Source organism: Telopea speciosissima, chromosome 3 (genome assembly GCF_018873765.1).
Source record: "Telopea speciosissima isolate NSW1024214 ecotype Mountain lineage chromosome 3, Tspe_v1, whole genome shotgun sequence".
Classification (NCBI taxonomy): domain Eukaryota; kingdom Viridiplantae; phylum Streptophyta; class Magnoliopsida; order Proteales; family Proteaceae; genus Telopea; species Telopea speciosissima.
In genome coordinates, this window is record NC_057918.1 from 18,343,934 (window position 1) to 18,371,188 (window position 27,255).

Consider the following 27,255-nt stretch of genomic DNA (forward strand, 5'->3'; position numbering starts at 1 on the left):
ACTGAACAATGCACCGCATTTGAGAGGGTAAAAATCCCTATTACCCTCTCAAAAAAAATTGAAAACAAAGCTATAGCATCGAATCCAAAGGGTAGTACACCTTAATTGTTGGAATACAAAATAATTGAAATATATTAAAAAAAACAGGTAGAGAAAGTTACGCGTCCCTTCCCTTCTATTTTTCCCATCGTGGTTTAAAACAGATTTTTGGGACAATTTTGGAAGTTTGCTTTTCTTTTATTCTTGTGTGGCATAGTACTACCCAACTTTGGAGATTGAGTAAATCTTTTCAAAATGGAAAGTAGTGGATGTAAAACAAATTCGAAACCTACTTATCTTCTCATTTCCGTTCTTATCTAGTAGATTTAAGAAATTGTCCCCTTAAAAAGTAAGGTTTTTGTCAAATGCCCCCCTGAAAATGCCCGGTTGTCCAAATGCCCCCTCACAATTTTTCTAATTATAAATTCCCCTTTACTTTTAGAACATTGTAGCATTTTAGTCCAATCAGTTAATTTGGGATGTTAGACGTTAGTTTTAGGGAGTCTAATGACCAAAATGCCCTTTTGATAAAAACACATTAAAATTAAAGAAAAAAATTACTAAATTGCCCTCATCTTCCCCAAATCGATAAGAGTTGAAATTGAAAAAATTTTCCCAAATTGATTAGGGTTTGAACACATCTGGAAAGCAAGAGGTCAGATTTCTTGCTTTTTACCTATAGTTCAAGATTGCAGTAGCAACAATCACCTCTCAGAGTAGCAAGAGATCAGATTTCATATTCATGGGAAAGAGAGGAGAAGCATAAATCATTTAGGGTTTTTCGATTTTCAGCTTCAAACCTAAACGGTTTGGGAAAGATGGGGGTAATTTGGTCATTTTACTCTAATGGTCATATGTGGTTAGTGAGGGCTAGTTTGGTCATTCTACCCTTTCAAGGGTAGAATGGTCTAAGAATTGTCAAAAAAGTCGAACCGTTTGCACATAACATTCCAAACTAATGGATTGGACCAAAGTACTACAATGTTTTGAAAATAGAGGAGAGTTTACAATTAGAAAAGTTGTAGGGAAACAATTGGACAAATGAGCATTTTCATGAGGGCATTTGATAAAATCCAAAAAAAAATTTTGCCTTTTGTCTTATCCCCAAAAATTCTTTAAGTCGTAGATTAAAAAATATTTTGCACTGTTAACATCAATGTCGGTCACATACATATAATTATTTAAAAATTGTGAGGCGTGTCAGAGCCACATGGACTCAAACGACTCAAATGATACGATTAATAGAACTGTCGTCATGACTTCTATCAGGAGATGTGGGCTCCCCTATCTCGATTGCTTCAAGGACTTTTAGTGAATATTAATGACATTACTAAATGATTAAAGAAAAGAAGAATGAAAATTAAATCTAAAACTATAAGGAATAGAAAGCCAATTATAGGGGAACGTACCAGTGTCCGATGAAGAGCATTGTCACACTACAATCTCGAGATGAACAAATCCTAATTCTAATTATAGCAAAATCATGAAAAGATAAAGCAGACTGAATCTGGTGTGATCTATCGTAAAAGCCCTTTTTCCATCGCTGGACTCCCTATTTATAATGTTTTTAAAATCTTCTTTTTGCCGGTTTCAACAACTGCTTACCCTCACTTTCCACCAAAATTTATTCTTTTCAATTCCCTATAGCTCGGCAGTGCGACAGTGCGATAGTGTTAATGTGGATGTTCAATACATGGCAGCTCAGACATCCAACGGTCCGAGCTCATTGACTATGTTGAGTTTAGATCATTGGATGTCCGAACTGCCACATGTCAAACATTCACACTAGGACTACCGACCTATAGGGAATTGGAGAGGATAATAATCCCACTCTCCACACCCTCTTGTGGAAGTTATAACCATTGAAATAGCTGACCAATCATAACTGTTCTAGTTAAAAGTGATAGACCGATCATAACGAGTTGGGTTCATGGTCATGTACGTGAATGCACGAGAATGTCTATGAACCGTTCCGATGGAATCCACTCTTTAGGTCCTATATGGAGTGGATTCCATCAGAACATGTAGGTTCACATACGTGAACTTGAGCTGGGCTCGATCATAACTGCTTCAGTCCTACCACAGTAAACCAATCACAATTGCCCCAGCCAGATCATGGTAGATCGATTATCCTCGATCGACCATTATTTGATCCAATTCTTTTATGGTTCAGTGGTTTCCTGAGCCCATGGTTCTCTAGCCTTGCCTATCTCCTTTTTTGGAAGAAGATAACATAAGAATTCCTTTCTAATTCGATATTCATTTGGCTCTTCAAATTATGCTGGAGCCTCTCTCTCTAAGTTTCAACACATAAATCCTATCCAAAAACATATTAATCAAATCATTAAGAATAAGAGAAAAATCTAATAATGAAATCATATTCTTTCCTACTAAAAAAATGCTAGTCCCACATAAGCTTGTTATCAATTAAGCACTTGATGATGATGAACATGGCGTGGTTTATATATAAGGTCCTTTTAAATTTCCAACAACTTTACCACTTGGAAGATTCTTTTTGGATAACCTAAGTTTGATACCTAAAGAAATCCACACACCAACCATATGGGAGTTATGAGTGCCAATCTACTCATATGATTCACATATTCTTAATAATTTGGCACTGATGCGCATATATATATATCTATATTGAGGGGTAGGGGGAGAATGTTACTTGGTCACGTGGCGAGCATGGGTCTTGCACCTAGACACAATATCGCCCCTGCCCTATGGAACGATAAAAATTTCTTCCAAGTCAATGCTTACGCGTGTGTTTCCATTGGCCAACGCACACATGCAGACTCTGGACACAGACAACGATCTCTTGCCTTTTTTATATATATTTGATCTATGATATACAATAGTATCTTTTAAGAGTAACCTTTAATTTATTATTTATTCTTTTTGATATTACATAGATTCTTATTCTAATTATCATAAATAAATAAAAAACCATGGGTCAGATCCACACACTCAAAACTCAAAAACAACACTTTACACAATATGTAGTGTTTCTACGCTTGCCAATGGGAGAGCAATTATCATCTTAAAGTGATTTTTTTTTTTTTTTTTTTTTTGGGAGAAGAAATTACATTTTTTCATTTTCTTTTCTTCCCAATAAAATGAAAGTTCATTGGTTTCAAGATGCATGAGACACCCACACAAGAGTTTGAGAGAGAGAGAGAGAGAGAGAGAGAGTAAAATATTATATTCTGAGCTAAAGTTACAATGTATACACCCCATGGTATATTAAAATAGTAGAATACTCACTCAAATGTCATATCTTAGTACTAAAGTTAAAAAGGATGAATAACCATGTTACATTAAAATACTAAAATACCTACAATATCTAATAAAGGACAAACTACCATACCTTTGAACTAAAGTTTTGTAAGGATGCATAACTATAATATGGGAGAGATTTTCCAACACCGCCAGTGTGGGGGATTCTCTCGTACCACACTAAAATGAAGCATCGGAATCATTTTGTCAATAAAAAATCCCTAGGGTCAAGAAGGAGAGAGAATGATAAGGATGTGAGAAGATATGGGAAAACATCATCACACTGATTACATGATTATTTTTTCCCCCTTGCAATATATTATAATAAAGTAATAGAAAAATCTTTTCTAATAAAGTTTGTAAGGATTCATAGCAATCTCTTAGTATCTAATAAAGGGTAGAATCTAGATAAGGTTTATGTATCTGTCTTGAGATATTCATAGGATCCACCCCAACAATACTCACTGAGCAACAAAACAAAAATAAATATATTGAAAGCAATGCTCTTAATTGGATCCAAATTGTTCGACATAATCTTTCATATATTATTTAAATCACCATATATATATGTACGATCACTCCACCTTCATTTGGATGGGTATTCTAGATCATCATCTCTTTTGGTTGATGTGATAATATGACAAAAAAATTATAATTAATTCAAGGGCAAAAGATCTCTACATGATCGCATGGTCTCTACACAAATGTCTGAATCAATGGATGCTCGAACAGTACCCCTGGGTAACCATAAAGAAGGAAAATTGTACATGACAACATCGTGAACCTACAAGCCTCATTAGAACAACCCTTAGGAGGGCAAGAGGAAAGCAGCACCCAATGGGCTGGATGCCCCATTTTTTGGGTACAAATTCCTTAGGAGGATCTCCATAGCATTGATCTTCACATCATTGCAAATGTCTGTTATGATAATCTGAGTGGACCAGATTTTGTTTATCATCCTATCAAATGTGGGAGATGGAGTTGCAAAATGTGATCTTAGCAATGCAACCAATGGTGTCTCTTTTAAAGTTCTTCCCTTCCCATAGAACATTCAACACAACGTTCTTTTTAAGCCTTCTATTAGGAGAGCAAAACCTAGCTAAGATACCACCCCACAAATTGACTAAGGATTTCCAAAAGGAAATTTTTGGAATGCATGTCTTACATGTAATTATGCCACCAATACTTTTGCTTGGATCCTAAGGAATTCAGACAAATAAAACCGGTAGGATGGTGTTGTAAGAAGTATGGCTCTGAATTGGTTAAAAAAATAATAAATTAAAATTAGAGGAAGAATGCTGTTTGGGATCGTCTGGTGTGCTGCCCCTACGTTTAGACATAGGAGTCCATAAAATGACCACCACACCCCCATGCAAAGGCTGAAAATTCTAGGGTGCGGTGGTTAATTAGCACACTTATGTTTGGGCGCAAAGACAATGCATCGCACGTGCCCAAATAGCATTCCCTTAAATAAAGATAACAAATAACCATAAACTCTCTCCCTCTCACACACTTTAGCACTAGCGGTACTGGATACAACTCCCCTCTATCTCTCGAGTGTAGTTCCTTTGTATATAAATGTAGCTACACATACATGTGAGAGGCAAATCACTTTTTCCATTTTGGTCATTTACAAGGTGAGGACTGAGGAAGGGTATTTGTCACATATACGCGCACCTGCACGGCTGCACATACGTGTAGTGGATAATCCATTCTCCTACTTCTTGGTTATTCCGGAAGCCTCTTAAAATGCTTTTTGTTTTTAACCTCAATCCCAAGTCCCCAACTATCCATGTGTCGTGTACGTACTAGATGTAACGGGGTTTTTTAAACCAATCCCAAGTCCCCAACTATCCATGTGTCGCGTATCTACGAGATGTTTTTTACCCCTTCTTTCGGCCAACCTTTCCAACAGAGAGACACACAGAGTATGAGACGACAAAGGCGGCTTTCACTAAATATAAGTAAGTAAGTAAGGTGATCTCACTACATGGAAATTGCCCGTACTTAGCACTGCGCACGTGGGTCATTCTTGATGTCTTCGATGACTTCATTAACTTGGAATTTGCCTCTTAACTCAAATGTCCTAAATACCCTCCTCATCCTCTATTGACAAACAGAACATATATTAGTGCTTTTCGCCATTCCATTCCACTGCTGGGTTCTAACGGTCTTGACAATGCAATGGAGGTCAACCCCTCTGAACGTCTAGACACAAAACGAATAAGAGAATAAAGGGAATCTCTATTTTCATTAAGTTTTTACTGTGAGAAAAGTTTATGAAAAATATATACACAAAAAAGGAAAATCATTATCAGGGAAAAAGATCCCGACGAAATATGTACAGATTCCGGCACCGGTGATTCAAAAAAAACAAAACCGGCGACTCTCATGAGGATTTTTCAACGATCAATTTTCAGATCCCCGATCCTTGACGATAAAAGGGTGCGATAAGAGCTGCGAAACACTCCATCTCTTACTGGAATTCTTCTGCAAACAACAATTGATGAAGCTCTGAAACTCCTCCGAAGAACTGTCGGGTAAGCTCGGTGGTTCTCCGAAACATATGGCGCACATTAGCGTGGCCCAATCGGGTCTCTGCTCTGGAGATAGCAAGGGGAAGTGACCCACGTAGAGCTCCCATAGCGTAAGCCCCAAACTCCAGACATCCGCAGAGTAACCGTTGTAATTCGAACCGTAGGTGTCTGGATCGAACCTCTCAGGGCTCATGTATGCACAGGTACCCACATAAGAGTCGCAGCGTTCGAGCGTACGGCACATGATCTTGCTGACCCCGAAGTCTGCAATCTTGACCTCCATCTTCTGATTCACAAGAAGATTCGCAGGCTTGATGTCTCTGTGGACGATCTTCTGGGAGTGAAGATAGTTGAGACCATTGAGGACTTGGCGAGCGATGGTGGAGAGTGAAAGCTCTGAGAATTTTCCACGAGATTTAAGGAGAGAGTCGAGCGTGCCCCCGTCCATGTACTCCAAGAGGATCGAGGTCTCACCGGAGGGTTTCTCAAAAACCCCGTGGCACCGCACAATGAAGGGAGAGTCGGTACGGCGGAGGATCTCTATCTCGCGGAAGATCTGGCGGCGGACAGTGGTGTCGCAGTCTCCATGAATAACTTTGAGGGCGTAGACGGCAGAGGTGCGCTTGTGACGGACTTGGTAAACTGTGCCGCCATTGCCGTGGCCGAGGACTTTGACTTTCTCAAGGTCGGAGAGGCGGTCGATTTCTTGCGATGTGGTGGTGGTTGTGGCGGCGGAGGAGGAGAGCAAAGTTGGGGGGAGTGGGAGTGGGAAGCGAGGGCGGCAGTCGGCGTTGTCTGGCAAAGGAAGGCGGAGATTGAGGTTCCGGCGTTGTCTAACAAGTGCCATTTTAATTTTGAAGGAGTATTTGGTTTGAGCATTTGGTGTTGGATTGTTCGGGAAGGGAGTGAATGGGTTATATAGTGGGGACTGGGGAAATGAAGAAACGTGAAGAAGTAGTTGGGGATGAGTCGAGAATCCATCGGAATAGATGAATAGATAAAAGAAGACACCAAGTTGGATTTGGAAATTTGTTTTCGGACATTTATGATTTACCCCATGTGCTACAATTGTGGTTCTCTATTCTCTATTCTCTCTCTCCGTTCCCGTATTTTACGGATACCAAAAAAGTCTACAAATCCCTAATACGAAAGGAGTGGTGAGTGAAAGTCGGAAATAGGGAATGAAGTGAAATCTCTTCATGATCCTAAATTTCCTACACGACCACGGAGTAGTGTGGTTTAGAATTGGGAATGTGGGTCTCACCATAAGGATTAGATTTCCGGGATTATGGGTTAAGGTTTTAGACTGCCCCCTAATTCGGATCTTTATCCTCTCAATTACACTGTCCATACTTGACGTCAAGTACATCTAATAGAGGAAGATAGATCCTACATGGATGCCACCTCGGGCAGTGTGTTCAAGCAGGGGGTAGGATAGTCATCTCTGCCTGCTCTATTAAATGTACTTGACGTTAATTACAGGTAGTGTTATTGAGAGGATAAAAATTCCCCTAATTCTAGGTTGGTTACCGTTGTTTAAAATTGCTACCGTTGGCATGTCTTGTGTTCGAGGGCTTTTCCAACCCCTCAGTTGGCCAATGGGCCTTACCTCCTCTCTCCCTCTCTAGTTGGCCTATGAGCCCTTAATTACCATAGACTTAAAAAAAAATGGGAAAACGTTGCACACATCACTAGGGTGTCCAGCATGTTCTAGTTCTGTCTTGCTACTTATTTGGAAGGATAGAAGAGATTCGATGTTTATTGTTTCATGGTTTTGTTTCGAGATTTTCAAATTTCATTTTTGTTGCATTTCATTGGTTGGTTTGGCCTAGTAATAATAATTGGAATCATACTCTGCACTGCAGGCCAGAATAATTATCACCTCCAATTCGCGAGCACGTCCAATTCCTCTAATAAGAAGGAGTGGATCCCACCTTGAGCAGTATTTTTGGGTAGGGAGTAGGTTAGTCATTTTCACCCCTATGCAAAGAATTGGAGGAATTAGAGGGGATAACTATTCCTGCAAGCCATGATTGATCAATCTATAGACCAATTAAGGGCGCTTCGAATCAGTATCGATCGAGACCAATCCTAATCGATTTTCCGATACTTTAAACCAGCAAATGTCTCAAATACCCTCAGCATCGATTGACAAGTAGTAACCAGAGCTAGACTAACTTTTGGTCATCCCACTTGAACCGGCCTTGAAAATTTTGAACTATCAAGTCAAGGCATAGGGGTCCGGTCGTAGTAAGACATGGCGCTGCTTGGCAACGGCAGGTCATACTTATCAACCACTCAGATTGAGAAGTTTTTTAATCCGGGGGAGACGGACTTGAGATAGGACTATTTGAACGTCGGATTAGGATCCAGTAGAGTTTGATACCAATGTGACGGTTAATATACAACAAACATAGATGGTAGGACACCAAAATGAATAAGAAAGAGTTGAAGAAATTCATTAATTTTACCGAAACATCTCTTTTCATGCAGTTTTACTTTTTTACTGTGAAAAGGATATGAAAATATACAGAGGAAAAAGATCCAGACGAAAAATGTACAGATTCCGGCACCGGGCGATTCACAAAAACAAAACCGGCGACTCTCATGAGGATTTTCAATGTTCAATTTTCAGATCCCATCAGATCCTTGACGATAAAAGGGTGTGATAAGAGCTGCGAAACACTCCATCTCTTACTGGAATCCTTCTGCAAACAACAATTGATGAAGCTCTGAAACTCCTCCGAAGCACAGTCAGGCAAGCTCGGTGGTTCTCCGAAACATATGGCGCACATTAGTGTGGCCCAATCGGGTCTCTGGTCTGGAGATAGCAAGGGGAAATGACCCACGTAGAGTTCCAATAGCGTAAGCCCCAAACTCCATATATCCGCAGAGTAGCCGTTGTAGTTGGAACCGTAGGTGTCTGGATCAAACCTCTCAGGGCTCATGTATGCACAAGTACCCACATAAGAGTCGCAGGGTTCGAGCATACGGCACATGATCTTGCTGACCCCGAAGTCTGCAATCTTGACCTCCATCTTCTCATTCACCAGCAGATTCGCAGGCTTGATGTCTCTGTGGACGATCTTCTGGGAGTGAAGGTAGTTTAGACCGTTAAGGACTTGGCGAGCGATGGAAGAGAGTGAGAGCTCCGATAGAGTTCCACTGGATTTCATGAGAGAATCGAGTGTTCCACCGTCCATGTACTCCATGAGAATCGCTGTGTCACCGGAGGGTTTCTCGAAAATCCCGTGGCACCGGACGATGAAAGGAGAGTCAGTACGGCGGAGGATCTCCATCTCGCGTAAGATCTGGCGGCGGACGGTGGTGTCACAGTCTCCATGGACGACTTTGAGGGCGTAGATGGCGGAGGTTCGCTTGTGGCGGACTTGGTAGACAGTTCCTCCGTTGCCGTGGCCGAGGACTTTGAGTTTCTCGAGGTCAGAGAGGCGGTCGACTTCCTGGGATGTGGAAGTGGGTGCGGCGGCGCCACCGGTAGTAGTGGCGGAGGAGAGCAAAGTTGGGGGGAGTGGGAGGGGAAAGCGAGGGTGGCAGTCAGCAGAGTCCGGCAAGGGGAGGCGGAGATTGAGGTTACGCCGTTGTCTAACTAGTGCCATTCTGGATTTGGGGGATTTGAGCTTTTGGTGGATGGGGGTGGCTTTTTTTTTTTTTTTTTTGGGAAGAAAGGAACGAAGGAGAAAGGAGTGCAAGTTAGTGGTATATAGCGACTCGAGTCGGCCCGGCCAGGCTATCTTGGAAGAAACGTGGGGAAAGAAATTGGGGGATGAATGAAGAACAAAAAGACACCAAGAAGTCGGATTGGTATTAGGAAGTGGGCCCATGAAAGTTTATTAGTATTCGGACAATTTCCCCACGTGATTAATTTCCAAGGGTCTCTCTTCATTTCCATATTTTATAGGTTTTAAACATCTAAATTCCCTCCATCTTAATAATATAATGCTAGTTGCCAACTTGAACTGGTTCAAATTTAAAATTCATTGAGAATGGAAAAAAAACTTACAAAAATTTTGGGGGTGTCATTTAATTGAAACCTAAACATGAACAAAATTGGAAATGTGGTGAGCAAGACGAGCCTTTCATGTGATTGAAACCTAAAACATTAACAAATGGAAATATAGTGAGCAAAGTGAGCTTTTTTTATAAACACCTAAACTAGGATTTCTCTACCCTCTACATTAACGTGATTTAAATAATCAAGGCTCTCATACCCTTTTAAATTCTAAGTTCCAACAAGAAGCTCAATCCTTTTTGTGTGAGAAGTGAAATTATTGTGTACGATCATGAATGCGGATATAGGAAAATACCTTTTTTTTTTTTCTTTTTTTTTAACATTCATTAAGCTTAGACACATTTTTTGTTTATTTCTTTTTTAAGGAAGACTTCTTCGTTCCAAACCTATCCAAACAATAAAACACTAATTAACAAGAAGTATGAGGAGAGCTTCTTTTGAGCGAAAGAAGAGAATCCTACTATTATGATCTTATAATTATTTTCCTCAATTGTACAAAGTCTGAAATGTTATTGGTATTGTTGTAGAAGTCCCGTCCAACCACCATAATTGATGGATGAAGAGATTCTCTCTTCACCATGGTTGAAGGAAAACTTTTGAAAAATCCTATCCAAACACCCAAACTGGTGGATGAAGGAAAACTCAATCCTAAGTATAATATCCAAAACACAAAACAATCAATCACTCATCTATTATAAATCTCATGCTTTGGACTACTTAGATCTTGAACAATCAAAGATACCCAAAAGAGTTTGTTGAAGTCCCTAAAAATGAAAAGAAAAAAGAATGACAAAGATAATCCATTTGACACTATGAATTCCTCTATATTTTTTTCGGGATAGAATTATCAATTCACCATTTTGCATTCAATGCCTAATTTTAAATTTGACTTCTTTGACACTAGAATTTGAACCTAGAAGAGTTCTAATTTGACACACTTATATAGAGACACCATGAAAAATTAGGAATGGATTAGTGAAGGGACCTGAAGTCTAAACACTCGATCCATTTAAAAATAAAAGGTAGCTAGTTTCCCTTAGTAGGAGATACTCGTGACAATTTAACTCATTTTTAAAAGCTAACCTTTAAAGAGAGGATAAACCCTAATGCTATGAGCATGGATCATTGTTTGGCACCATAACCATGGTTCTAAGTATCGGTATCGTATTGTTTGTATCGGACGATACATATCGATTTTGTTAGTCGTCGAAACCGATACCATATTGGTAGCACGGTACGGACAAGAGGTAAAATGGTCAAAAAACTCATTTTTAAAGAAAATTCAAAGGCATTTTTGTCTGATACAACCGATCCAAGTTGATACTGTATCAATATCGTATCGATTTTACGGGTCGCCAATACCCATTCCGATACCGTGCACTAAAACCATGACCATAACAGACATTTGCATCCACATACTAAATTTTAGGTTTTGACCTCCTTGCAGCCAGACTCTGCACTAGGAAGAGTTCTAATTTGACATACTTTTATTAGGGAGAGTCAGCATACGAAAGTAGGAATGGACTTGACAGTGAAGGACCTAAACTCTAAAGTCTAAATTAACTAACTATCCGTGCAGAGAAGGAAACTTCCCTGAACTTAGGATAATTGTGACAATATATTGTTAAGGAGGGGTAGCATAGGTAGTTTAGATTATCCGTAATCTTAGCTTGGCTGCTGAGGCAGTGACGTCAGCTGAGGTGACAGAGAAAGGCGGCCGCATGGAGGTGACGAAGAAACAGCGATTGGGAGAGACAGGAGAGGAGATTGGGGGACTCATCAGTACGATGCTGTGAATTAATAGGTTAGAGTTCCCAACAACTCATTTAATTTTAATTAGTTACTCAATTAGATTTTGTCCTTTTATTAATCCAAGTGGATTCGATTCTTCGTGTTGTCTTCCTTTCAAAATAAAAAACACAAAAACCAAAAAAGTTCACTCCAAAGCGGGCAACGGTAAAATGGACCCCACAAATGGACTCCTCTGCCGAAAGTATATATAATGATTATGGGAAGCTGTTTTTTATACGGAAGTGTGGCCTACGTCAGTACTCTCATGTGTCTATCTCTTTATTTTTTTAAATAAGGGGATAGATGTGTCTTTTCATATGGAAATGAGAGAGATAGATTCATGGGAGTACTGGCATAAGCCACACTCCCGAAAAAAAAAAATTTCCCATTGATTATCTTCCTCTCTTTGAACCCAAAAAAAAAAAAAAAATTATGTTTCTCTCCAATCGAAAAAAAAAAAAATTGTATTTTGGGCAAGATTACGATAACAGCCTAATAGGTCGTGTAGCCCCCACCGCCAATGAGTGCGCTGCATGCACAAAGGCATTGGTTTGGAATGGATTTTCAATTTCATTGGCGGTTGAACGATCTTTTCATGCACGCATATATCTGGACACAAGAAACACATCATTCACTGGACCAGGCAATGTTCTTTTTCCCTCATAATTTTATATGAGAAAGAGAACGCTACCTGGTTGCGTGGGGGAATGCGGCTTCTATGCCTAGCTAGACACTCGGGGATATACGACTTTCCATTGAGAGGGGGGGGCGATTATTTCGAGCGGCCCTGTGTCTAGGTGTAAGAGTAATGCACCGCAAGCGATTAGGTTGCGTTCTTTTCCCCATTTTATATTTACATTTTTATATCTAAAAAGAAAGGAAGAGAACAAAAAATGCAAAAGTTAAAACCCTGATTGGTAGGGATGTTGAGATGATAAAGTTGGAAATTGGATCACACATATTATAGAATTTTTTTTAAAAAAATAACTAAATGAAGAAAAATTATATTTTTAGCATTTCTTTCTTGGTATGATTGATTGGATTTTGTAAAAGGTAAGGTGAGAAAGTTGCAACCTTCCACTCATATAATTTGATGGGATTTTGAAAGAGTGGTGAGCTAAGGGAGATACAAGTGACAAGGCTTTCCTACCCTCAAGCAACCAAGTTTTGTCAATCCCATGAACCTTAGAGCTGCTCAATCATTCGTATCACAAAAAAATCCCCTCCCATCTTAATAACTCAACCTTTGTACAACTTTCATTCATTCTTTTTTGCCAAAAAAAAAAAGGGAGAATTCTTGTGGAGATACATGCAAAAGAAATTAATAGTTGGGTGCTTAAAGTGACAAAAATCCTTCGAATCTTGGTTATGGATTATTTTTCCGGAACTACGAACATAAGCATTACACGTATGTTTCTTGCTTGACATCGATCTCTTTGTAAGACAAGGACATTTATGACAACAAATAAGACAAGTGTCAAACAAAGAACCTACTTGTATGTAACAATGCACTCTTTATCATATAGTATATATATTAAAAAAAAGTTCTTTATAGAGGGGGGCGGAATGACCATCCCACGGGTCCTACACATGCACAAGGGAAGCTCTCCCCCAATCCAATCTATGTAGGTTTATCGGAGTTGTGTATATGAATCGTGAGACACTTTGCCATTGAGTTGCATGGGATGGAAGATTCAATACAAGCAAGAATCGTATGGATCACATCCCCTCACATCTGGATCAGAGGCTATAAAATTTTTTGGTGGTTGTTTAGCCAATTTTAGCTGATGGTTCTGAAACAATGCATCAACTACCACCTACTTTTCGGTTTTGGCAACCGCGCGGCCTTTAAAAAGCTTACAAAGATAGTGGAATGGGTCATCCCTTTCACACACACACACACACACACACACAAAGAAGAGAGGCACTACCACTACTAATGGAAGAGCTGTGCTTGCTAGGAGGAGGACCCACAGGTCAGCTGTGGAGAGAGAGAGAGAGAGAAAGAGTGTGTGTTATCATGTGGTGGTGGTGGCTGGTAATATCTATTCTGAGGTATGGAAATGAAATCTTAAAGGGTATTATAAAAAATATTAATATCTAGGAGGGTATTTATGAATCCAAAGAGGAATTGAATTATTTTATTTCCTTGGCTGCCAACCTTTGTATTAGGAACATTCCTGCTACAAGGGTTTTTGCATTCTCCGTGGCCTGGGGTTGGGCAGTCACTGTACGGCATATTACTCCTAGATCGCTACCTCAACACAGATGTCCATCCAATGGTTAGGCATCAAACTCCTCTTCTTTTTTGTATTAAAGAGTATTCTTTTTATTTTTTTTTATTTTTATAAGAAAGAGTACTCCAATTATGTTAAAAGGATAAATGGATAAAATTCTATGGTGCCATTCTTCTTTTCCAATCTCACCATATAATTTAGGGGAAGCAGTTTTCTGTACGGGAGTGTGGCTTATGCCAGTATTCTCATGTGTCTATCTCTCTCCTCCTTAAAACAAGAGGGGCAAAAATATCTTTTCACATGAAGAGGAGAGAGCTAGACTCATGGGAGTGTTGGCGTAGACCACACTCCCGAACAGAGAATTTTTTCCCTATATGAAATTTATTGAGATAAATCGGACTTGTGGTATACTAAATTCTTTATAATTAGGGCCACAAAAATGCTTGGTGGTTTGGATTGGATGTTTAGTTGATTTTCTGAAACCATCAACCACCGCCGATTTTCCGGTATTAGCAACTGCCCTTAAAAAGCTTTCTTACAAAGATAGTGGAAGTGGAATGGGTTGCCATTGCCAGGGTGGTCACTCACTCCCCCCACCCACACACGCACACAATATTTTTTCATTGAGAGAGAGAGAGAGAGAGATGGCAAAGTTTTTGCATTACTCATGGGAATAACAGTGTTAGGTGGATCCATTGTTGAGATTGGCCATTTCAATTTCGGATATTATAGTTTAGGTATCGGTATCGTATCAGTCGATCTGTGATTGATATTAATACATACAATACTGATATGTATTTGTATCGGTTGAAAAATAGAAAAAGAGCATCTTTTATACCAGCCGATGTATCATAATTGTATCGATTTTGGAATTGGTTGATACTCGTTCTAATACCATGAATTAAAACCATAGTCATATGAATAAGAATTTTTTTTTTTTCTCTCTCAAGAAGATTTAGAAGCTTTTGTAGTAATATTATGTAACATAAAAGGAATATAAGATTTATCTTTTACGTAACAAGTCCACTAATTGAATTGAAGGAGAGTACCCAGTCCACTTGATTTGGATTCTCCGACACTTGAATGAGTTGAGCCGTGCTAAATAGGCACTCTCCTTAAGGTTGTAGAGTTTTATGTCAATCAACCCCCAAGATAAAACAATTCAATTTGAGGCTATCTAGTAGTGACGCCCTCACTCACTAGGCCAATTAAGGGCACCGAAAGTTATGCTTAACGCATTCAAAACAAAATAGAAAAGAAAAAAAAAAAGTTAACAAAATGGCAACAAGTCCACCCTTTATTTCTAGAGATAAAATACCCCTTCAAGTTGTCTCTTCAAAACGGGTTTATCCCTAAAATGTATGGTCATGATTCAATCTCCTTTAAAGATTCCAAATCCATCAAACTGAGCCTCTTCCACGCATGTACCTATTTGGATTTAGTCTTAAATTCAAGCCCATGACTTAAAAGACAGTAAGTTCAAGTGTTCAACTAACAAGTGACCCTTACACATCAATGTTCCCAAAATTCAATTATGTATGCAGTAAGCTCCATCTGTTATGAACTAAAATGGATGGAAGAATTTAACAAAAGAAAAAGAAAAAAAAGGTAAGAGATCTCTACTTGGTTGCATGGTCTCTACACAAACGTCTGGGTCAATGGATGAGTACGCCTGGGTATCTACCCAGGAGACAGAGACATCAACTCACGGTGCCCCTGTGAAAGGGCATAGAAAACACAACCAAGTAGAGATCTTTTTCCCGGAAAAAAAAAATGGTAAAAGAAAAATTAAGTAAGAACCTAACCTCGCAACTGTTAAACTTTTGAGGGTTCTTTATTAACAGATAATTAAAACCTTGTGGTACATGTTGACTTGTGTGATGTGGCAAGTTTTAGTCTTAACTGATAATACCATCTGTATAGGGAAGAATAAAACTATGTTCACATAAGAGTTTTTTCTTCCTATTTGGAATAAAGCTATGTTCACATAAGAGAATGGATTTTTTTCTTCAATTTTTTCAAAGGCTTCATGATAAAATCTACCTAAAAGGACATTTTTTTTTTCAAATAACCCAAAATTCTTTGGAAGAGCATAAGAGAACTCCTTATCTCTAATTTTATATTCATTTTGCTCTTCGAACTAAAGCTGGGGCCTCTTAAGTCTCAATACAAAAATCTCAGAAGAGTGTTGTTAAGTGCTGAATTGACAACACTGATCCTCTTTTGTATCCATATATATATATATATATATAGAAGTTTATGATTGCTAATCTAAGTCATATGGTTCACATGTTCTTAACAACTTCATAAAGATTTTTGTTTTTATTTTATCCTATCAATGATTTAAAATAGTATCTTCTAAGTTCTAAGCCAATAAGGAGTTCAGTTTACAAAAGCCAAATTTAAAATTGATAGATATCACTCGATCTATTTTGTTTGTTATCGGTTTCTTTTAACAATCCATTGTTAATCCACACACACGCATACACAAGTTCAATGCACAGACTCCGAAATTAATCTACAAACTGATTTATTTATTAAAAAAGATTTCTAAATCAATGACTCCCTACTCCAAGTGAACATGCATCACTCCCAGAGTGTGTTGGTTATATTGACAACAATGAATAACAGCATAGCCAAACCACATTGTTCAATAAAATTTTGGATATATATTTTTTTTTATTTTTTATTATGGTGTATAAATTCAGAATTGATGTTAGATGATACATTTTGGATGATACGTCTTGAAACTTTATAACAAGTTGTGGAATATAGGTTTTGAACATTAGATGCAGGTATTCAAATAGTAATAATTTCTCAATTTATATGAGAGATCATTTTTAATATGCATATTTAAAACCCGTACTTTCTGCTTTTTTTAATATACACACTTTAAACCCATACCTTCTGTTTCCATTTTTTTTAACCCTTTTTTCGTTGTACCATTCAAGGTTTTATATAGTTTAAAACCCGTACCTTCTGTTTGTGTTTTTTGACAGTTCCACTTTTTGTTAACTATGATCATAACAAACTTATGGTATAGGGTAGAATCTAAATAGCTTATCTTTCTTAGGAGCTATCATAGGATCCAAGCCAAAATTAAACATGGAGAAATAGATACATTGAAAGCACTGTTCTTGATCTTTACCAAAAAAAAAAAAAAAGAAGAAGAAAGCAGTGTTCTTGATTGCATCAAAAGTGTTCAAATAATCTATCATCATATCTTAGTTAAATCTCCATTATCTATGTGTGATTACTCCACCATCATTTGGGATGATGTTCTAGATAGATATTCTCTTTGGATTGATGTGACAGTAGAGACAAATTTATTGAGGATTACCGAAAGGAAAGTTTATTAACCTTTTTTTTTTTACAAATTTTTTTCTTCATCCATATTTATTTGTAAATAAAATTTTTTTATTAAAAAAAAAAATACATGTCAAATTTAGTGATTTATCTCAATTATACGAAGAACCATGCATTAGACCTTAGCTTATAGTATTTCTATTGACAAAGTTCATTCAAAATCTGCCTCCAAACCAGTTAATTGAAGCTAGTTGATTGGAACCATCCATTTTGAATTGAATTTGCTTGAAATAGGCATATAATCTAGAGAAGAAATCGACCGATTCCGATGGAAATCAAATACCCTAATTGAATCTTGTTTTCTGGTTTTGGGTGGAACCAGAATCAGCCCATTTAGAGGTTTGGTGCCCTGTCTACCTCTAAAGCATATGATACGGACTTAAGAGTGTTAAATGGATTCTATGATTCTTATTTAGAATAAGGGCTTTAGTACCCACTGAACGTTAAAGATGAGTTGGATTGGTCCCACTCAAAACTCATCCCAGATTAGAAAAAAAAAAAACAAAAACAAAAACAAAAACAAAAGAGATCATTTGGAAGCCAGATGTCTTCTCTTCAATCCCTTTTCATATAATAATAAAGAAGAAAAAATGGTTATAAAGAAGCACGTTTTTTGGCTGCAGAGATGGGGTCCTTTACCCTTTAGTAGTGGTATTTTGTTTTCACCTTTTCTGGAAAACCAGTCCTTTTAGTGGTGTTAGTCGGTTTGTAATGATCCTAAAAAGTTTGGGTGGGCCATGGTTCAAGCTTGACACAAAAATAGCCACATTATATGGTATAAAGTTTTCAAAAAATAGAAGATACGTATCAAGATATGGAATTTTAATTATTTGTGGAAACATATCAATTGGTAGAATCCTTGATTAAAAAAAAAAAAAAAAAAGAAGAAATATTGTGTACAAATCATTCGAAAAAAGATCTTATGCAGTTGTGGCAGGAGCTGTACAAGTGCAGCACCGCTAAATAACAGCAAAAATAGGAGTATGATAGGCATTTCACAGGTAGGTCCCACCTGAGCGGCTGAGCCCCATATGTGAAATGACCACCTCCCCCCTGTATTTGGGGTGGTTTTCATGCTGCACCTGTGCAGCTCCCACCATGGCTGCACAAGAGCCAAGTCCGAATCACTCACATGTTCTTCTAAATTATATGTACCTTACATGAGAACTCTCTCTGTCTCTCTCTCTAATGAACTATTAACTGCAGAGGTAGCTGATACATAACATGGAGGAAAAGAATGCAGAGAGCATGAGGGCGGCTAATGGGAAGTGGGTTGCCGGGATTGTTCTCTAAATCAAGTTTCTGATCCCATTTTATGTTCCAAGTTCAGTTCTGGGTCTATCATGAAATCTACATCTTTTTTGGTGTGAGTAATTAACCATTGTATGGATGGGATATTAGTTGGATTTTCTTTTTGAGAGTGGGTGGGTCCTCCATATATACAAAAAGATAAGTGCAATCAACAATAAAATCGAGTGTGTGGGCTTCATAATACCAACTACCAAGAAGTATCTTTTTAGTGGTTGCCGACTTGATTCACCCAAATACTGCTGCTAAAGTCAGTAGGAGACGGCTGAACATATATGGCTATTGGCTAATGATTAAAACACACTTAATCTTTAAGCAAATTGCAATTGTAATTATAATTGTGTGAATATTAGGATTTCTTTATATATTGTCTTTCTATGGAAAACTCTAGTTATAAGTAAAAAAGAATACTTTGTGAAATAGAAAGTGGTGTAGAGAGTTTATCGGGAAATAGTGGAACATACTGTCCACCAATTTCATTAGGCAAATGAGTATATCATAAGTCAGTCTCTAAGTTTTAGAAAGAAAAAACACCCAATTCTACAATGCTTTGTAAAACTACCTCATGTCTCAAGCTTACATTTCTTAATTTGGTGGGTCTAACTGGATTATTAGAAAAAAGAAGAATCGGTACATTACTTTGTAAACTACAATGTCACAAGGTCACATATTCATTTGTTAGGTGTAAGTGGATTCATGCATTACAGAACTCCTCCCATCTTACTATTCTATTTTTAGCATGAAATATGGAATTTGGATCAGGTCCCCATCCATGGACGCATGGGGTCAAATCTGGACCCTCCATGGGGTGTGGGTCTTACATACCAGAGATGTCCCACACCCCATGCAGGGTCCAGATCTGTCCCTGAGAGCTGATCTGGACTCTAAAATATGTAGGGGAAGGCGGGAAGCAGTAAAAAACGAGTATTAAGGTTTTTCATAAGATTATAATTTCATTGTAGTAAAATCCACTCGCATTTCTGTAATTTTTTCTATAACCTTTAAACCCACTCTCGAGGCTCGTAGTGAGAAGTGTTTGTCACATGAACTGCCAATGCAGCTAGAATCGCCTAAAACATAGAAAACCCAATTCTGTGAAACAGGAATCAAGAATTGGATCCAGCCATAGTTAGCAAAAACTGGACGGCAAAAAATGGGAAATGGATGGTACATTTTATACAGTAAAAAATTACAAATAGAGGATCGAATAAAATATAGGACAGTAAAAAAATAAAAAAAAAATGGTACAGATTTTAAATGTGTATATTTCAACCAAAAAAAAAACAACATTATTTCGATATAAATTGAAGAATTTTTACTCAAAAAGAAAAAGCAGCAGTTGCTTTTTTTTCCTGTCTGCTTGAGAAACAAACAAAATTACGTGTTTACAACAGTAAAAAACAGCAATGCCGTTTTAAACACAGTTTTGCCAACTACGAATCTAGCCAATCTGATATGATTCAAGTGGAATCAGCAATCCAATTCAGATTCCAAATCTTAGGTCTGTGCCAAGGACAACCACTAATGGGCTGAAACTTGACAAGTAAGAAAAGGCAAAATGATCATTTGAGCCGACCCATGTCCATTTCTGACACATCGTGAATGGTGAACTTTATAAATAGTCAGCAAAAGATTGGTTTGAGCATCTCCATTAATGGAATTCATTGGAAGGACTTCTAGAGCCCCTTGATAGAAGAATTTCTTAATACGATTTTGTTGGACGATTATTCAAATGGAAACCTAGATATCCAAACCGATTATGACATCTCTTAAAGTTTCATTGAGCCCAGATCTAATAAATAGTCGCATTGAGTACTTCCTAACTTCTAACTTGAGCAACGAAGTGCTTATCAAAATAACCATTCCAGATCCTTATCAACAATGCAAAATATGGAGATTGAATTTCAGCTTCCTTGATAAAATAAACCAAATACTCAAATTAGAAGTCATATTCAAAATTAGGTGGTTATGATTCTCTAGCCAGGCCTGACAGAAGATACATCGAGATGACTGGGCAACACCTCTCTTAACTAACTTGTTCTTTCTTGCCATCTATGCAACAGGAATGACAAAAAAAAAAAAAAAACAAGGGAACCAAATTATTGATTAGAATTTTTTTTTCCCTCCAAAGAAACCTGAAACATTCACACATCAACTCTTTCTAGGTTGAAAAAATTACATCAGTTGATTAGTGCTGAATAAGTTAGACAAATCTGGAGATGGCTACAAAATTTTTTTTGCCTAGTTTCCAATGTTCACACAGGTCACTAAAACTGTTTGAACTTTGAAACAATTGAGCACAACCACTCTAAACAAAACTGGAAAACTGCAACTTAAAATAAAATATAAAAAAGGGAGGGGGGAGGGAACTCTTCTAAATGGACAATACCCTAGCGAGCAAAATATTGCACAAAATTTAAGGCCTCAAGGAGTGGGAAATGCAATACGACCTATTAAGACCAAAAAATCTCACCATTGACACATGTTGGCATATGGCAATGGGTTGGTATAGGAAGGGTTCACTGTGAATTTGCCAGACCAACAATGATATCTGCTGCATGAAGAATAGTTGGAAGGCATAACCCTGGCCGTCATATAGAATAATGAGAACCTGAGCCCTATAAACCATAGTCTGTTTCAGCTCGTTTCAGCACAGATGTCACCCTCATGTAGAATTCTGGTTCCTTTTCCTTTATATCATCAAGCGTCCTTGCCTCGTGCTCATCAGCCTAAAATTTTTTTTTTTTTTTTGGGGGGTTGGGGGGGGGGGGGGGTGAGGTGATCTCATTTCAGCAATGAATAGAGAAGACATGCTGAAAAAAATTAAAATACTATGATCTGTCCCAAAATCAATAGAAAAACCAGAGTCCAACACCTTTTTCTTTTAGAAAATTCAAAAGAAATTTGACTAGAAAAACAAGTTTTGTGAGGTACTTGAACAAACCACAAAAAAAAAAAAAGGGGCAGAACAACAACCAGAACTTACAAAGCAGTTATTTTTTTTTCTTTTTTTTGGGTAGCACTTGCATAGCAGTTATCATCCAATAGTAAAAATTTGAACATAATATGAATTGAAAAATTATTTCCTCCACAATCTTTGAAGGAAAGTTTCTTTCCCTGCAGCTATTTCTGCTATGTGGAGGGCTTATTTGATTATTCTGGCTGTTGGATTAGGCCATCTTCTGGATTTTCCACATGTCAAAATTTAGTGGCCCATCATTTATTGAGCTTTACCCATTAAAATCAACTTTTCAATCAATTAGCAAAACCTGGAATGAAGTGCCAAAAGCCGGAAGTTGGTACATTAAGGGACGATGGCAGAGGTTAATTAGACAGCATTTGAATGCCTACAGAACTGTCACATGACAGACATAACTTCCAGTGTTGGAATTGTTTCAATCATTGCCAATGAAAGGAAGCCATTCACATATGTATGTTAGTTTCCTTAAAGAAAATCTACATCACTGCTTTCTTTTTCTTCTTTTCTTTTCCCTAATCCTGAAGTAACAATTATTTTAAGGATAAATGGTAATATACTCAATATAATTCAACATCGACACCATCCAGGGAAATACCCTCTGTTATCATAAGATCTTTCCTCAACCACAAGCTGAGCAGAGCCTTAAACTTCCAAGATCTTAACTTCTTAATCAGTCATTGGCCTTCTTTGCACAAGACCAGAGCGGCCCAATTGATTTTCCTAAAATTGTCACCCATTGGTGCTACACAAAAGTATCAGGAATATATTCACTCCCATTTTTTGTTCCTTTCTCATCTTGTCACTCATCCGTCTCAACTGATCTTAAGCAAGGCTCCTATAAAAATTGTTCTTGATATATTAACATTCCCGATGTAAGGCTGATCCTTTATGTCAGTCTTCACAAGGGTTGACTGGAAGCTACAATCACCTAGCACCTTTTGGTCTCATATTTCATATGCAGCCAACCACTTGACAGTGTCCAGCTCCTAGATACATGGCTCATCAGCCATCCAAATAGCATATTTGTCTGTCCTTCAAAGATTGCATACGTTGGTCATAATGCCAGTTGGACAAGTCATACAGCTTCTAATGGATCCAAGAGGAGATTTAGGACATAGTTGACTAGTCCAAGTTAATACTTTGGATAAAATAACAAATTATTTCCAAATTCTAAGACTAATTCATTCAGTAGAGTTGCTAGCACAAGTGGGAGTTACTATTTGTAAGAATTGCAGTTTTTTAGTTCAAGACAGATAACGAGCTAGTGGAGATCTATAATAAAGTTTTGAGAAATTAGAATACAAGATATTTTTTATTTTAATTATTCTTTTAGTGCTTATATAGTTAAACCACAAAATTGGTTATTGAATGGGAACCGGATTAATTACATCAAAATAAACTATTTTTTGACCTTGGTTGGACTTGTCTATTGTATAAAGAACTACCATACTGCTGGAGAATTAGCTTACAGTGTCAAGTCCCTGATCCACGTGCACAGGGTCAGGAAACCAGACAAAAAACTACATGATCTCATATAGTAAATTGACCAAAAATGCTATACGCAAGCCTAAAATCATTGACCTCGTACGGTAATAATAACTTGAAGCATCTAGGCAACCCAAGGAATTGGAGGGGGCCAGGACGCAAGGCAACACCAACAAGGCGCCTAGGTGCAAGGCACCTGGACACCTCGACAAGTATGCAATCTAGCTTCAAATTTGAGAATGCATAATGAACAAACTCCATCCAAACAAGTTTTGAAACCCGTCTTCTATCTTAATCCAAGGGCGACTAGGGGAAGAAACCAGAAAAATTGAGTGAAAAAAACATAGGTGCCGCAAGGTGAAGAATTTGATAGAAATCTGACCTGTGGATTTGAATAAAATAGATAGAAAGATAAAGAGATAATAGGGCAATCCCCCTGCAGTGGTTTTGGAATCCAACAAAAACCTGTGACAAGAATCCACTCTTCCACTGAAGACTTCACCTTAGCCTTCACTTGGAATCCACCAAGTACACTACTGAATCCATAGCAGCAAAAATGCAGAACTGAACTGATATTACTTCAAATCTACAGAGAGGCGACTCCGATGAGATGGGTTCTAATAATTCATAAAAGAGCTATGGCTTTTACATCTATTCATAGCCTTTGCTAACCGGTAATAGGATAGCATCAGGACTGAATTTCAGATAAGCCAACAGAAATCATAAAAAAAAATAACAATCTGTTTTACTAAAAGACTGGGCCTAGAGATAGAGAGAAGATAGAGATAAAGACAGAATCAATATAAGCTGGATTCTAACATCAAGCCTATTCCAGCTAAAGAAACGATAAAATAATAAATAAGAGGTGATATAGAAAACAACTACTAAGAACCCAACTCAACTAATAAATCCCGTATTCCTACCTCCTACCCATATTTTAGGCCCATTAAAGAGGCCAAATACAATGGAAACTCATTAGGCCCAACACATGAAAACTAGCCCAAGGCTTATTTCCACTAAAATAAGCCTACTGTGATTTATTGGCATCAAGGAGTCGGCCAGAGTCAGTCCTGTTTTTACATGTATAATCCTTAGATAAAGCTCTTGATTATATCCTAAACCCCTGGCCTACCAAGGAAACAAAAACTCTAGACCATATGACTAGCTCAAACTATATGACTTTGTGATATTCAAAATATACAAAAGCCGATGGGAAATCTTTATCTACTCCAATGTTTTCCTTAAGAAATCAGGTGACCCCTTGGCACAGTATCGCTAACTCTTCCCCCACTCTCCCTTCTAATTTTTGCTCCTTTACAGTTAATAAAAACATCAATTCCGCCCTATTTTCGTTATCTTTCTTTCCCTCCCCCCCCCCCCCCCAACCCTTTTGTTACATGTAATGTGCAGAGTTGGGCAGTTTGTAGAAAGATGGGCCAGATCACACGGTCTGCTCAGAAAATGCACAAGACAAAACAGTTCAGTAAAAATTCAGATAATTTTAAATTTATTGCGAAACCTATCTACTGAGGAGTCTAAGATGGCTGATTTTTTGCTCCTCTGGGTAGGTCCAGGTTTTAAAACATTGATCCAAACCAAGATGGAATATAAAAGTCTTATTAAGATAAGATACATCAGTTTCTCATAGGTAGTTGCCAAATATTACCTCTTTAAATTTCAGAAGAACCAAATTAGACACAGATGCTGGCTTTGCCCTGTCCCACCTGAAAAAGCAACAGAAGCAACACAATAATGAGGGGGAAAATGATAAGCAATGAATAACATAAAACATTATCAGTCCGTCTCTCTCCTCTCTCACACAAACATGCCTGCGCATGTGTGCAAACACACAAACGAATATATATTAGAGAAAAATAACAAGTGCAATTGCAACACAATAGATATCCAAATCACAAACAGAAAATTCATCAACCTGGTGACCCTGATCCCAATAGTTATTTTGTTTTCTATCCCATAATCTAAGAATTAATAGCCTTAGAGGCATGTCTGAGCCATACCTAACAATACATGAGAAAAAATGAAATGAGAAATCGGGACAAAGGTTTGTTGAGAGGCCCATTAGCTTCTATAATTCACTCTAGCAATCAATAGGACAAAACTAAGGAATGAACTTTGGTCTTTAATGGCCCAAAACTATTTCCAGACTGTGTGCAGCTTTTTCCTTCAGTAGTTGTTTGGTTGCATTCATGCATATTGAGCAAATCAAGAGAAAACAGGTCATAAAATTGTCCAATAATTTTTAGTTACTTATTCCCAACCTAGTGAGAGAAAGAGGAAAAACCAAAAGTGACCAGCATTCCCTCAAATTTCTTTTCCCTCTGTTTTCCCACGTAATGAGAAAGACCCAAAACTAGGACGTACCCTTCTCTAAAGTTACTTCTTTTTATCCTAAACTTCTCAAGAAGTGCAACCATATAATCAAAATTTCAATTTTCCTTCACTTTTCCTTTTTCCAAAATACCTGGGAAAGCAACCAAATGTAGCCTTAAGGCGTGCAAAAAAGAAAATTTTTGGCATCCAAAATGGCAATCCTATAGAGGAATAATGATGCAGACTTCAAGGTCTACTCACGCAGGAGAAAACCCAAGAACCTGACCCATGCACCAGGGCCAGATTCTGGTTTGCAAGTGCTATATTCAGGATGGAGGCTTGGGCCAGAATGGCAAAATTTGGACGCTTGCGTATTGCTTGAGTGGGTACCTTTTGATGGAGATTTGGTGGATCTTTGATGGCTATTTTACTTACTTGCTATTTCCTTTGTTTCCTTGTCTTTAGTTTCTATTTTTATACTTACTAATTTGGTGTTAATTCTATTTTGACAGCAATAGGGCAGAATTTCTATTTCTTGATAGGTTGTTATTTTTACTTTCTAATTTGTAAAGAGGTGGGGGAGCTAGTCACGATATTGGCAGCCTTCATAGGCATGCATATTGTTTCTATTTTTCTCCTTTGTAATTGCCAACTGTTAATAAAGAGAAGGGAAAGAACCATTGCCCACAATTTTGGCTATTCAGTTTCTATGCTCTCTCTTGAGATACTGCTCTAATGGTGAAGTTTGAGCAACCTAAGTGGTGACCGTGACTCTTAGGCTTTGGGTGGTGAAGCCCTCCTCTGTGACTTTCGGTCACTCCGCTTTCCCTTCTAATTTCTTCATGCTTTATTTCTGTGATAATCTTCTCTGTTGCAATCCAGTACTGTTACTACCCCACGATGGTGGATGTGTTGAAGCTCTCAGTCACTGCTGAAGACATCCTTGGAGGGCTGCTGCTGCAACTGACACAGGTGACACAACCATTGATTATATCCTGTGGTTACTGTGCTTTTCAGTTTGGTGGATTGCTGTGTGAAGTGTGAACAGAGAAATCAGGCTCCCAAATACTGCCACAAGTTCTACATTCTTCAGTCATTGAGTTCTGCTGATTCTATCAAGGAACAAGGCCTGTGGATTCAAATCTCTGCTCACTGTAGATCTGTAAGTGGTTATTACCATAGTTGTCAACATAGTTTGAGAACTCGCGAGATCTCGCCAAGTTTCTCAGTTTTTGGAAAAGCCGAGACGAGACTGCCTACGAGTCTCAAAAGTACAATATCTCGGTGAGATCTCGGCGAGATCTCGGATCTTGGTTGGATCTCGGTTTCGACCCATTATTTTAACCCACCTACCACTTAAATACCTTACCTGATTGGACAAAACTCGACATATCTCGGCGAGATCTCGGATCTCGGGTTGACCCAAAGTTGAGGCTTCGAGTTGAAGAAAAAAAAATACACAAACTCGGCGAGATCTTGCCAGATCTCAACTCGTCTCGGTTTTTCCAAGAGTCGAGTTGGCACCGAGACCCGAGTTTTAGTACCTTGGTTGTCAAGGCATATCGCCTAGGTAACTTGGCATCCTGGCGCCTTGACAACTAGGGTCTCCTTGGTTGCCTTGTTGGTGTCACCTTGCATCCAAGCACCCTCCAACACCTTGGGTCTCCTAGACGCCAAGACAACTATTGTGATTACATAGTGAATTACTCCACTGTTGAACTTATTTCTGTGGAGACTGGAGAGTGCATGTCCCCTCCACTTGCTGACGATTGATCATTGAGATTGTTATTGTTGCTGGACTGGGGATACATCAGGAAATCGTTTGCAATTTTAATACTCATCCCAAGTTGCTGTCTTGTGCTGCTACTGTTC

At 38.1% G+C, this 27,255-nt stretch overlaps 3 protein-coding genes across 3 annotated transcripts in view; all 3 read right to left on the reverse strand.

Moving 5' to 3' along the window:
- Positions 1-5,727: 5,727 nt before the first annotated feature.
- LOC122654923 (mitogen-activated protein kinase kinase 9-like) lies at positions 5,728-6,702 on the reverse strand. The gene has a single exon (XM_043849179.1). It carries the CDS (start codon positions 6,700-6,702, stop codon positions 5,728-5,730), a length of 975 nt encoding a protein of 324 aa, XP_043705114.1.
- A 1,690-nt stretch (positions 6,703-8,392) lies between these two features.
- Positions 8,393-26,142, reverse strand: LOC122656536 (mitogen-activated protein kinase kinase 9-like). The gene is made up of 2 exons (XM_043851096.1): positions 26,138-26,142; positions 8,393-9,473 (listed from the first exon to the last, which is right to left on the reverse strand). The coding sequence occupies exon 2, from the start codon at positions 9,470-9,472 to the stop codon at positions 8,480-8,482; it is 993 nt and encodes a 330-aa protein (XP_043707031.1). The 5' UTR covers position 9,473; positions 26,138-26,142; the 3' UTR covers positions 8,393-8,479.
- LOC122656535 (tRNA threonylcarbamoyladenosine dehydratase) overlaps positions 20,744-27,255 on the reverse strand; it is a 31,722-nt gene continuing 25,210 nt past the window's right edge. Inside the window, exons 10-11 of the mRNA XM_043851094.1 lie at positions 24,719-24,776; positions 20,744-21,316 (exon numbers count right to left, since the gene is read on the reverse strand). Coding sequence (XP_043707029.1) covers positions 21,206-21,316; positions 24,719-24,776 — 169 coding nt within the window. The 3' untranslated portion in view covers positions 20,744-21,205. The remainder of the gene's footprint in view (positions 21,317-24,718; positions 24,777-27,255) is intronic.